Source organism: Macaca nemestrina, chromosome 5, assembly GCF_043159975.1.
Source record: "Macaca nemestrina isolate mMacNem1 chromosome 5, mMacNem.hap1, whole genome shotgun sequence".
Taxonomy (NCBI): domain Eukaryota; kingdom Metazoa; phylum Chordata; class Mammalia; order Primates; family Cercopithecidae; genus Macaca; species Macaca nemestrina.
In genome coordinates, this window is record NC_092129.1 from 137599539 (window position 1) to 137614068 (window position 14530).

General features: G+C 35.9%; 1 protein-coding gene across 8 annotated transcripts in view; it reads left to right on the forward strand.

Moving 5' to 3' along the window:
* LOC105489527 (SPT3 homolog, SAGA and STAGA complex component) overlaps nucleotides 1-14530 on the forward strand; it is a 530030-nt gene that overhangs the window by 334006 nt on the left and 181494 nt on the right. For all 8 annotated transcript variants that reach the window (XM_011754356.2, XM_011754358.3, XM_011754357.3 and 5 more), the window contains 2 exons: nucleotides 7051-7137; nucleotides 10580-10670. In XM_011754356.2, coding sequence (XP_011752658.2) covers nucleotides 7051-7137; nucleotides 10580-10670 — 178 coding nt within the window. The remainder of the gene's footprint in view (nucleotides 1-7050; nucleotides 7138-10579; nucleotides 10671-14530) is intronic.

A 14530-nucleotide genomic window follows, 5' to 3' on the forward strand; every position in this document is an offset into this window, starting at 1 on the left:
ATTTTGAGACATACAAGATTTTTAAAAATTTATTTCTCTTGCACCCTTTCTCAGAAAACTGTAATATCAAGTATATTTCAACTGTAGCCCACCACAGGGGAGAAAAATATGTTGCAGTTTGAATCCATTCTAGTTAAGTGCCTATTTTTTAGTCTTCAAAGGAATACAACAAAATCCAGAGTTCTGACAGTATATCATTTACAATAGCTCAGATAAAACACTAGATTACTTAAAATCTGAAATAACAGGAAAACATGACCCAAAGCCAAGAAAAAATAGTCAATGGAGACTGACTCCAAGATGACACAGAATTTAAAATTAATATACAAGGATCTTGAAGCAGCTATTATAACTATGCTCATGAACTAAAAAGGAAACTTTCAGATAATATGTTCTGCTGAAATAAGGAAGTAAATTATGAGAGTGGAAATGGGGTCAAGAAAATAAGAATCCAGTCTGGGCACGGTAGCTCCTACATGCCTGTAATCCCAGCACTTTGGGACACTGACCCAGCCTGGTCAACATGGCAGAACCCTGTCTCTGCAAAAAAATACAAAAATTATCCAGATGTGATGATGCACGCCTTAGTCCCAGCTACTCAGGAGGCTGAAGTGGAAGGATCTATAGCATCTAGGAGGTTCAGGCTGCAGTGAGCTGTGATCACACTACTGCACTCCAACCTGAATGACAGAGTGAGACCCTGTCTCAAAAAAGAAAAAAACGGATCCAAAGCAAAAGAGTAGAAGGGAAGTCTGGAGGGTTCCAGATGAGATGTCTCATCAATAAACAAAAGACACAGTAAAACTGAAATAAATTCTGATACATTTCAAATTTTTCAAAAATAGTTTGGTATAATATAAACACTGTATATTAATTTAACCAAAAATTATATTTCATAGGTAAAGTCAAGAGGGGAGATGGTCAAATTTGGGGTGTTTAAGAACTAAATCTTTTTCACCTCTCATAATAAGAAGTCATCTGATAATTTTTAAAGCTGAAAAAACAAGTATTATAAACTTATTTCAAATATGTTGGTAAATAACATAGAAACAAGCTTAAGAAGTTAAAGGTGATTGCCACTGGAAGCAGAATTACAGATTCAGAAGAAGTGTGGCAAGGTATTCCTATCTGTCTTTCTACAATTTATAGTATTATTTAACTTTTAATGTTTTATGTGTTTTTTAACTTAGATATAAAATTTAAAAGTTAAATATAAGACACATAGCACGGCACCTGGCACAAATTTAGGAACACAGTATATGGCCACTATTATTACCACTAAGATTATAATTCTCCTACTAGTCATTAAAGTCTTGATTACCCATTTCAAATAAAAGAGAAACATAAACCCACAAATGTAGAGAAGTTATTTGATGTATCTAAGGTTGTGCAATCACTTAGTGATGAAACTACACTGGAGTTTCCCAACTCCAACTTAGGAAATTTAACTCCAAGTTCTTTCAGTCTCATGGAGGATTTAGAGAAGACCTTTGAGGTTATCTCTGGCTAGCAAGTATCTGCTGACCATTCATAGCCTAACCTAGAATCTGGCCTGATAGATAATGAGTGCCTAATAGATAGACTGATAGAGGGAAAAATAAATAATTTAGGCCAGGTGACAACCTTACCTAGGATTCTGCCTCTTCATGATACTAGCTCACCACAACTCCTACTGTTTACCATTTATCTTCAAAAAGGACAAATTCAGGGTCTTAGGCAAAACCTAAAGGAAAGAGCTGCAATGGAAGTCTTATTAAAATACTTTCAGTAGCTTAGTAATTGTGGAATAATCAACTCAATTCTGTTGTACATTTTAAACCTTTTAGAACTTTAGAGAAATCTTTATGCTGAATTTATGTGGGCCCCAGCCAAATGCAAAGTCATCGATTTTACGTAGCTTAACTCATTTCTGTTACATTTAAATGGAAAAACTGAAAATCATGGAGGGGAAGATGGATTGCCAACATTTAACAAACATTTATAAATTGCCTGTTCAGGGTCAATGGTTCTGGACCTACATGTAGAATTCAAAAGAAATTTGGGAGTCAGGAGTGTTATGAAACTTGATAACAAGTGCAATTAAGATATAAACTGTGCATTTAAGTCTTCTGTCTATGTTAGATGAGAAACACTGTTGTGTGAAAATAATCATAGGTCTTATTTTTCTGACAAAATTATTTTAAAGCTTGTTTTTTTTTTTTTTTTTTTTTTTTTTGAAACGGAGTCTCTCTCTGTCGCCCAGGCTGGAGTGCAGTGGCCAGATCTCAGCTCACTGCAAGCTCCGCCTCCCGGGTTTATGCCATTCTCCTGCCTCAGCCTCCCGAGTAGCTGGGACTACAGGTGCCCGCCACCTCGCCCGGCTAGTTTTTTTGTATTTTTTAGTAGAGACGGGGTTTCACCGTGTTAGCCAGGATGGTCCTGATCTCCTGACCTCGTGATCCACCTGCCTCGGCCTCCCAAAGTGCTGGGATTACAGGCTTGAGCCACCGCACCCGGCTAAAGCTTGTATTTTAAAGAAAAAGTGCCACATCTTATAAAGAATCAAGATTTTCTCATAATTTGAATATAGTACTATATTAGAGTTCAACAGTATGTGTGAGTGTGCATGCCTGTGTGTGTGAGAGAGATTTATGTATTATTATAAGGATAATAAATTATAATTATGCAGTTATGGAGTCTGAGGATTCCCAAAATCTTCATTTGGCAAGCTGGAGACCCAGGAAAGCCAATGTGTAGATGTGTATTTCCAGTATGAAAGCCAGCAGCCTCAGAACACAAGAAAAATGGATGTTTCAGTCTGAGACCAAAGGCCAGAAAAGGCCCAGGGTCCCAGGTTAAAATGCATTCAGACAGAAGTTGCTTCCTCTTACTCAGCCTTTTCTGTTCTATCCATGTCTTTAACTGATTAGATGGGGCCCACCCACATTAAGGAGGACAGTCTGCTACTCAGTCTACTGATTGAAATGTTAATCTCATCCAGAAACACCCTCATAGTCACTCCCAGAATAATGCTTGACCAGATGTCTAGGTACCCCATGGTCCAGTGAAATTGACACACAAAGTTAACCATCACAAGTACACAAAGGTAAAAAAGAACCAAAATTATTGGAGCCTAAATGTAGAATTATATGAGAGAGAAGCAAGAAATATAATTAGTGGAAAGGCAGGGAAAATATGTGCATCATTCAAGCTTTAAAGACCACATTGAATTTAGATAATAGGGAATTATCATAAATCTCAGAGCAAGAATTCAGACATTATATTTAAGGGAGATTATAGTATAACAAATATGGTGGAAATAGTACATTCAAGACCCTGAGAAGATAAAAAGAAACAACAAAATAAACAGAAATTGGTGAAAATATAATGCAGTGAGAAAGAAAATGAATGTCATGGATAGCAATGTGAAATTGAGAACAGATTTATTTATAGGGTCAAAGATGTTATATTTGAGGTGACATGTAATAGTGTACCTTTTAATTCTCAACCTCCTGATAAAGTATTATACTTAAAATGTAAACATGAGTGTTAATATTTTAGGGAATGTTTTACTAACAAAGTTGTTATAAGTTAATATTATATTTTGTTTACTTTGACAAATAGAAGTAATATTAATCAGAAAAAAAGAGAAATGCTATAACTGAACTGTTATAGCTGTTAATACTGAAGGTTTGAGGAAAATTTGTGATATTGGTTTCCCAGTTCTACTATTGTTTTCACATTAAATGCACCTGTGGAATTGGACTGCCCGCCCAGTTGCTCACCTATTTTTTGTTTTGTTTTGTTTTTAACTTTTAGGTTCAGGGATATGTGTGAAGGTTTGTTACCTAGGTAAACTCATGTCACAGGGGTTTGTTACACAGATTATTTCATCACCCAGGAATTAAGCCCACTACCCAAGAGTTTTCTTTTCTGCTCCTCTCCTTCCTCCCACCTTCCACCCTCAAGTAGGCCCCAGTGTCTTTCCTTTTTTGTGTTCATAAGTTCTCATCATTTAGCTCCCACTTATAAGTGAGAACATGCAGTATTTGGTTTTCTGTTTCCTCATTAGTTACCCTCCGACTCCATCCATGTTCCCAGAAAAGACATGATCTCATTCTTTTTCACGGTTGCATAATATTCCATGATGTATATGTACCACATTTTCTTTCATCTGTCATTGATGGGCATTTAAGTTGATTCCATGTCTTTGCCATTGTGAATAGTACTTCAGTGAACATTTGTGTCCATGTGTCTTTATGGTAGGATGATTTATAACCCCTGGGGTATATACCCAGTAATGGGATTGCTGGGTCCAATGGTAGTTCTACTTTTAGCTCTGAGGAATGGCCAGACTGCTTTCCACAATGGTTGAACTAATTTACACTCCCATTAACAGTGTATAAGTGTTCCCTTTTCTCCACAACCTTGCCAGTATCTGTTATTTTTTTGACTTTTTAGTAATAGCCATTCTGACTGCTGTAAGATGGTATCTCATTGTGCTTTTGATTTGCATTTCTCTAATGATCAGTGTTACTGAGCTTTTTTTTCGTATACCTGTTGGCCACATCTATGTCATCTTTGGAAAAGTATCTCTTCTTGTCCTTTACCCACTTTTTAATGCTCACCTGTTTTTAAAGTTTGTATTGTTAAAGAAAACTTTCTTTAGTCTTTCTGGTAGTAGGCAAAAATTTTTAGGAGAAGTAAACCAGTGCATAATAACACAGTTGACCCTTGACCAACTTGAACTTGAACTGCATGGGCCCACTTATATGCGGATTTTTTCAACCAAACATGGATGGAAAATAGTATTCCTGAGATGTGAAACTCCTCTATAAGGAGGGCTGAATTTTTGGATACACAGGTTCCATAGGACTGAGTGCAGGACTTGAGTATTTTGGTATGGGGATAGTAGATGACTTTTGTATGAGTCACTTTAATTAGCTAATAAGATTGCTGTCTTCACTTGGTAGAGAAGAGGAGGTCAAAGTTTGGGAGAGGTAATTTTGGGATTTGGGACACATCCAGGATAGGCAGGCCTTGGTAAGGTAACGTAGTGATACTTTCAGTTCCAGAGACATACTAACTAGGCAGAGGTCCAAGGTAGACTAGGGAGTGGTAGCAATACTAGTCCTAGTAAGGATATTATGTTGGTTGAGATAAATTAGAAAATCAGGTAAATAAAAAACAAAGATAAGCTTTTCCTGCTACATATGACAGCACAACCATGATATAAATTCCAGATCCTTACAGTGGTCGTGTATTGGTTCTGAAAAAAAAAAAAAAAAAAAAAACAGTGATTCCAAGTGTCAAACTCTTCTGTGTCTTTATTTTCTATTTTCATACTTATCCTGGTTAATATGTTTGTAAACTGATACTTTGGAGAATATTATGAATAGAGATTATTTATATGTAGTATGCATAAACTGTTGATTAATTGGGAAAACTAGGGATACATATTTCTCCTGATCCTTTCTTAATGTGTGTAAAATTACATATGTCTGTATACTGTTTTTCAGATTTCAAATGATCAACATTCTTCATTTAAGAAAATAAATGTACTTTGTATGCTTCCAGACAAATGTATATATAGCCCATATTCTTCTCAACACTGATTACCTGTATTTTAGACTGTGATAGAAATGTTTTTATTTGAAAAGCATGTGTACATATATTTCCCTCACACTTCCAATTTTTAGGAAAAATATGTTCATGCTTGCTGAAAACTGTTAGTTTCTGAGTAGATAACATCATCTTTTTAAAAACCTTCCCCCCACCAACATTTCTTTTTAAATGGTTCACAGTTAAATTTAAATTTCTATATTTAGATAGGATTGTGTTTATATACCAACCACAGTATCCAGGAAATTCAGTGGTAAAGCTGACACATAGCAAGTTTATAGTCTATTTTGTAGTCTGTGTATTTAGAGAAGGTTTGAAGCTTACTTAGCAAAATGGATTAAACATTCAAGCAGAATTTCTTTAGCACAAATATGCTATTCGATTTCATATATTTGTTGAGATAACAGTGTGTCCATTTTTAAAGATTAGTTCTCAAGAATATGTGTTAGGTTTATCCTTTAAAAGAAGTATGCATTCAGGAACAGCTTTTATATGTAAATATTTTTATAATATTTCATATTGTATAGACTTAGTTTGGTGCAATCAGTATGATTTGATCAAATTTGGAAGAAGTTACAGACACATTTTTATAGTGTTTTCTGTAGCATCTTTATTTTTTTCAGATGGGCATATTTTATGTTACTTCCAACTAATCAAAATAAGAAATTGAGTTTGCCTGTGCCAAAAAATAGAACTATCATCTTTCACATTCTTTTATTTTCCAGGTCATTTTTAAGTAAGATTGTGTTTCTAGGACTTAGGAATTCCTGAAAATTCTTGACTTTGTAGATATAAGGGGCTAGATGAACATTTCAGGGGTAATCTAACTTTTCATGCAGTAATGTTTTGTGTTGTACATTCCAGATACAGTTAACTTTTTGTGTGCATGTGATTAGTATGGAAAGAAATTAATGCAGTCCAGTATTATGATTTATGGACTGAATCCTTTACCCACTGAAGACTTGCCAAAACTAAACGTATTTTTTTTCCTTTGGATATTAGAAACAGCTACTGTTTTTGTTGATCTTTTAAAGTTCTGAATGGGCCTATTTCAAATCAGAGCAGCATGGGAGCTCAGATTAATAATATACTTATTCAACTAGTGATACTGAGTGAAACCATTGCTCACATGAGTATGAAGGATAAAATTTCATGAAATTATTTTCAGGTGCATTAATGCATTTCTGGAAGCTGTGTATGATTTTTCTCTTGCGTGAAAGAAATAAAAGATTTCTGTTTATTGTATTGGTTACAGGTGGGCTCATAATGTAATTGCATGTTTTATATCTTAAAAACATAAGACATTTTGCTCTTAAAAGCAGTAATGTGATTGCTGGATTATTCCCAAAGGTTTTTAACTCAGTATATTTCTCTCTCTAGAGACATCATGACTGTACTATATATAATTTATATTACTGAGAAAAATTTCTGAATTTTCATTATTGTTAGTTACAGCAAGCTGCTGAAGTTTCTCAACTGCGGGGAGCAAGGGTAATCACTCCTGAAGATCTTCTGTTTTTGATGCGCAAAGATAAGGTAATATAACATAATTTTATTGTATTAAAATCCAGATGTTGTGTTTAATTGAACTTGTATGTGGAAACTATATATCCTTGTTATATAACTTTCAAATTAAAATAATAACTATTGAACTGATGTTTTAGTCTTCATAGTTTGCACAACAAAATGAGTTTACAAAAGAATTGATATTAATTATGTGGACAAAAGCACTTATATGAAAACTGTGCTAACAGCGAAACCTCACTTATCCTTATGTATCTGTATAGACACTTTCATTGCTACATGACACTCACTAAATATTGACTCTACGTTCTGTTGTCATAAGTGGGATATAACTGAATGGCATATTTATTTTTCTCCTCTTCTTACAGATTAACATTACCAGGAGTATAGACTTTCCTAGAGTAAATTTTTAAGCCTGAAATACAAAGTTTAGTCTGTAGCTCTACCTTATTGAAAAAAGCAAATTAATTAAGATTAATTTTCAATGGGATAAATATATACCACAATTTCTGTTTTTGAACAAAGACCTACCTTTCTTACTCTTTGAAATCTGGTATTAAAATATTTAAGCTGATATTTGTGTATCTAATTTTGTCATAATTATTTTTCATGAGTAGGTAGTCGAAAATATTCTCTAATATTTTACGTTTCAGTTAATCAACTCTTAGATGATATGAAGAATATTAAAAAATGGAGAATCTTCACTATTAAGAAAATTATGATTTGGTATAGGGTATCTTTATGATTTAGTTGAAGAAGCATTTTAAGACTCATGAAATGTCAGGGTTGTATGATTAGATGGAGAGACTGTAGGATTTTTTGAAGTGAAAGTTTCTGCCTAGGGTGAGGCAGTCTTAGGTACAAGGCACCAGATGCAAAGAAAGTATTGAAGATATCAAATGATGTGCATGTAAAGAATTTTGTAAAATGCAGTATTTTTCAGCTATTAATAGAAATCTTAGACCTGAAGGTCAGGAACGAGTGATAATACATTCTAAGTGTAAGCATACAACAAGCTACAAAGGATTATCAGTTACTTTTAAAATTAAGCAGTATTATGGTCTACTAAATCTAAAGAAGGCCACCATTAACACCTATCATTCATCAGCTTTGAATTTCATAAAACTACGTTTTTCGGGTTTACAGATTGTTTTCCATAAATATAATACATAAACCAAATCTTCTAACAAAAAGATAAGATTCTCAGAGAATAAAAAAAAGTAAAAAGGAATTTATTGACTTTTAAAGCAGCTTTTATACACTCACTGTCTAGGTATTTATAAGTTAATTTTTTAAAATAAAATTTCATCTTGAGTATACACCAAATTCTATAGCATAAGTACAGTCAGCTTGGTATGAAAACTGATAATACAGTCTTCAAAAAAAATTAGAACTTCGTTTATTTTATTTATTTATTTTTTGAGACGGAGTCTTGCTCTGTCGCCAGGCTAGAGTGCCGTGGAACCATCTCGGCTCACTGCAACCTCCGCCTCTCAGATTCAAGAGTTTCTCCTGCCTCAGCCTCCGAGTAGCTGGGGCTACAGGCACATGCCACTATGCAGCTAATTTTTGTATTTTTAGTAGAGACAGGGTTTCACCATGGGGCCAAGATGGTCTGCATCTCCTGACCTCATGACTTACCTGCCTCAGCCTCCCAAAGTGCTGAAATTCAGGTGTGAGCCACCACACACAGCCTAAAACTTTTTATAAGATTTTAAAAAGCAAGTCGGGTTTGGTGGCTCACGCCTGTAATCCCAGCACTTTGGGAGGCTGACGTGGGCAGATCATGAGGTCAGGAGATCGAGACCATCCTGGCTAACATGGTGAAACCCTGTCTCTACTAAAAAAAAAAATACAAAAAATTAGCTGGGCATGGTGGCGGGTGCCTGTAGTCCCAGCTACTCGGGAGGGTGAGACAGGAGAATGGCATGAACCCAGGAGGCCGAGCTTGCAGTGAGCCGAGATGGCACCATCGCACTCCAGCCTGGGCGGCAGAGCAAGACTCCGTCTCAAAAAAAAAAAAAAAAAAGCAATTACAGTCAGGTACCACATGATGAACTTTTTTTCAACAATGTGCTGCAAACAGCAGTAGTCCCATAAGATTATAATGGAGCTGAACAATTCCAATTATCTAGTGATGTCATAGGTATCATAATAACATTGTAGTGCAATGCATGACTCAACTTTGCGGTGGTGCTGGTATATACCTGCTACACTACTGATGGTATAAAAGCCTAGCACATAAAATTATGTATAGTACATAATACTTGATAAAGATAATAAATGACTGTTACTTGTTTATGTATTTATAATACTCTTCATCATTATTTTAGAGTGTACTACTTGCAAAAAACACTTAACTATAAACCACCTGAGGTTGTTCCTTCATGAGATATTCCAATAAAAAAGCAGTTATCAAAGGAACTGACAGTTCCATGCATGCTACTGCCCTTGAAGACCTTTCAGTGGGACAAGATGTGGAGGTAGAAGACAGTGATATTGACAATCCTGACCCTTTGTAGGCCTAGGCTAGTGTGTGTGTGTGTGTGTGTGTGTGTGTGTGTACATACACACACATCTTAGTTTTTAAAAAAGAAGTTTAAAAAGCTAAAAGAAATTTAAAAGTAGAAAAAAGTTTATAGAAAAAGGATATAAAGGAAAAATGTTTTTGTACAATTGTAGAAGGTGTTTGTGTTTTAAGCTAAGTATTACTATAAGAGTCAAATTTTTTAAATTAAGTCTATAAGGTAAAATAGTTACAGTAAGGAAGCTAAGGCACATTTATTATTGAAGAAAGAAAAATTTTAAATATAGTGTAGCCTAAGTGTACAGCTTTTTTAAAAAATAAAGTCTGCAATAGCATGCAGTAATGTCCTAGGCCCTCAAATTCACTTGCCACTCATTCATGGACTCAACCAGAGCAACTTCAGATCCTACAAGCTTCATTCATGGTATATGCACTCTACAGATGTATCGCTTTTTGTCATTTACATGGTATTTTAACTAATTTTTCTATATTGAGATATACAAATACTTACCATTTTCTTACCCTTGCATACAGGTTTGTAGCCCATGAACAATAGGCCGCACCATGTAGCCTAGGTGTACATTAGACTGTTCCATCTAGGTTTGTGTAAGTGTATGCTGTGATGTTCACAAAACGATGAAGTCTTGTGAGGATGCATTTCTTGATCCCCATCATTAAGCAGTGTGTGACTATTGTGATTCTGGAACATCCGGATATTTGTAAATGAAAAATGCTTTTGAAAAGACTTGTATTTTAGCCTTTGTGTTTGATGACTACCTTTTTATGTCATAGCAGTATGCTAAGGATTACTTTATTTTCTCTGATAGCATGAGGTACAAGTTTATTAAATTTTGTTATAGTAGTCTTTAATCAGTAAACGAATATATGTATAGGTTTTCTTATTTATTTATTTTATATTTTTAATAGAAAAAACTTAGAAGATTGCTAAAATACATGTTTATCCGAGACTACAAATCAAAGATTGTCAAAGGCATCGATGAGGATGATCTTCTCGAAGGTAACCAAATCAAAACACAAAACTAAAACTTTAGCTTATGACACGTGTGCTGGTAACACATTTATGCAATTCCAGTGTAGCTATTCTCAAGAACTAGTTAATTTTTTTCCTGTCAGCAAATCAAGTGGAATGCCCTTGCAAAAGTATATATTTCTGATAAAATGTATTATACCGTGTTACCTATTTAATATTACTACACTTCTTATAGAATCTAATTCTTGAAAAATAGTTCTGCAGGCCGGGCGCGGTGGCTCACGCCTGTAATCCCAGCACTTTGGGAGGCCGAGGCGGGCGGATCACAAGGTCAGGAGATCGAGACCATGGTGAAACCCCGTCTCTACTAAAAATAGAAAAAATTAGCCGGGCGCAGTGGCAGGCGCCTGTAGTCCCAGCTACTCGGGAGGCTGAGGCAGGAGAATGGCGTGAACCCGGGAGGCAGAGCTTGCAGTGAGCCGAGATTGCGCCACTGCCCTCCAGCCTGGGCGACACAGCAAGACTCCGTCTTAAAAAAAAAAAGAAAAAAAAAAATAGTTCTGCAGATGAATTGAAATGTTTCTTTTTATGGAGCGCTTAGTGAATACAGACTTAGAGTACAACAGACCTGAATTCCAATCAATACCAGTTCTCTGCTTTCTGTGTGTGACCTTGAAGGATCAGTTTCCTCATGTATATGGAGGGAAATCATATAACATGTGTAACATGTGGAGTGCTTAGGAGAGTTTAGCATAATATATGAAAAGCACTTGATACATGCCTGCCACTGAATAAATGATAGCAGTTAACACCATGCTTCAGATACCACGAAGCTCATCAGAGTAATACTCAGTTTTGCTAAACCATCATATTAGTTTGATGTCCCCTCATTCATTTTAAATCTTCCCTCCTTCATTTGTATGTTCTAATTTTGTGTGTCTTATAAAAAGCACACTAAAACTTTAAAAAAACAGTTGATAGAAATTATAAGATAAAATATTCAGGCCGGGTGCGGTGGCCCACACGTGTAATCCCAGCACTTTTGGAGGCCGAGGCAGGCGGATCACGAGGTCAGGAGATCGAGACCATCCTGGTTAACACGGTGAAACCTCATCTCTACTAAAAATACAAAAGATTAGCCGGGCATTGTGGCAGCCGCCTGCAGTCCCAGCTACTTGGGAGGCTGAGGCAGAAGAATGGCATGAACCCGGGAGGCGGAGCTTGCAGTGAGCAGAGATCGTGCCGCTGCACTCCAACCTGGGCGACAGAGCAAGACTCCTTCCCAAAAATAAATAAATAAATAAAATGAAATATTCAGGTGGAACACATCTAATCTTGAGGTGGGATTTCTGAAATGGCTATGTAAGGAGCATGGCAGAGTCTCTCCCCAGTGAAACACATTTAACTGGTAAAATTTTTTTGAAATAATCATTTAAAGTCTCTAGAAATTGTCCTAAGCACATACAGCAAGCAGGGCAACACATATTCAAGATCAACTAAATCTAAGAACAATATGAGAGTCTTTCATTTAAACCATGACCTGCTCACATGATCACTCTCCAGCATTCTGCCACCTTAACTCAGTGTGACAGAAGTTCTATTCTAAGTGAGTATAGCTGGCCCCTCCAGTTCTTATTCTAGGGCAACAGTTTTACCCCAGAAGGGGCAAGAGGTAGTCATCTCTCATCTCCCCCAGCCCCATGTTGCAAAAGCTTTTTTCTAGGCAGGCACAGCTAAGATGACTGGGGCTCCCTTTTCACACTTAACCTCAACTCATAGGATAAAAGCTCTACCTCAGACATGGTGGGCTGAGAATACTGGGCTCTGATTGCCACCACCCTACCTCTCATAGGGAGCAAAGCTACATACCAGAATAGACAAGCCTAGAAGACTAGGGGTTGCTTCCCTTTCCAGATCCCCATTCTCAGATACAGAGAAGCCTTTCCAGGAGAAGCTAATTTCAGGTCCACCCTCAGCTTCAGTACCGTGGTACAGAGGTTCAACTCAGACCTTAGGAGCAGAAAGCTCTGCAGCTCTTCCACATCACTGCTTGGAACAGAGTATGTAGAAGTTCATACCTAACTTCATTGTAAAAACAACAACAGCAACAACAACAATGAAGATCCTGGTGATGAGTGATTAAGAGGGGACTGGTAGCTCCATGATACTGGTAGCAAAAAGCAAAACAGTGGGTCACCTAGATGTTAAACAAAGAAAACAAGGGAAAGAGATAGTTAAAAAGAGACCTCCTGCAGTCAGAGCAAAACTTAGAGACTGACAACATTTCAAAGGGGCCCAACATTATTTAGATCAGTCAGTCTCTGGAGCAGTTTATGCCCAAGGGTATTATCAGAAACAGTGGAGCAAACAGCTGGCAATTAGTGGTGGCTAACAGCTGTATGTGATATCAGTAGAGGCAGAACAGCCAGAAACTTAATGGGGAGATCAGGGAAGGTAACAGCCAGAGACACCCTGACTAAAACTACAGTCATCTGTAGTTATGGAGGAGATTGTTTGCATACTCAAGGCTGCACCCTCTGAAGAACATCAGAGGCTGCATACTGCAAGGGAAGAGACTTCATTGTACTAGTTCAGTCAAGTCATGAAATAAATAATGACAAGCCCCAGGAAGGGGAGGGAATTATCTAGATTTGCTACACTATATTATCTCAAGTGTCCATTTTCAACAACAACAGCAAAATACTAGATATGCCAAGTAATAGATAAGTGTTATCCATAAAAAGGAGACAAAAAAAAAAAGTAGACAATAGAAACTGCCTTTTGGGGTCCCAGATGTTGGACTTAGCAGACAAAAACATCAAAGCAGCTATTATGTATGTGTTCAAATAACTAAAGGAAATAAAATTTTTAAAAAGGAAGATCTGATAAGAGTGTCTCACAAAGTGAAGAATATCAATAAAAACAATTTATTTTAAAAAATAGAAATTATGGAGTTCAAGAATACAATTACTGAAATGAAAAAATTCAGAAGGGCTCGATAGTTGTTTTCAGCTAGCAGAAGAAATAATCTGAACTTAAAGACATCATTAAAGAGTATACAATCTGAAGAAAAAGTGAAAAAATAACAAAGAAAAATTAACAGCTTCAGAGAAGTGTAGGGTACCATTAAGTGTGTCAAAATACACGTAATGAGAGTATCAGAAGATGAGAGAAAAAGGAGTAGAAAAATATTCAAAGAAATAATGACTGAAAACATCCCAAATTTGATGAAAACTACCAGTCTACTAATTCAAGCATATGAACAAGCTCCAATTAAGATAAACATAAAGAAATCTATACTAAGACACTTTTACCAAAAATGTGGTAACACAAAAACAGACAAAAAATCATGAAAGTCACAAGAGAAAAGCATATACAAGGGGACCCTGACAATATTGATGGCTGACTTCTAATCAACAATAGAGATCAAAAGGCAGTAGGATGGTATATTCAAAGTGCTGAAAGAAAAAAAACTGTCCACCGAGAAACTTATATCCAGCAAAACTATCTTTCAAAAATGAATGCAAAATACATTCCCAGATAAACAAAAACCAGGCAAATTTCTTACTGTCAGACCCATATAAGACAAGTTTTTAAGGCTAAAAGCAAGCTGCACCAAATAATTTGAATCCACACATTTATAAAGATAATTAAGTACATAAATATAAGAGATAGTATAATTGTATATTTCCTTTCCTTTTTAAAACTGATTTATAAAGCAACTGTATAAAACAATATGTATATAAAAATTGTGATGTTGGGTCTGTAACATTTGGAAATATAATATATTTGACAGTAACAACACAAATTATGTAAGTGGTAATAATGCTGTACTGGGGTAAGGAAATGGCACCTCAAGTTATAGAAAGAAATGAAAAGAATCAGAA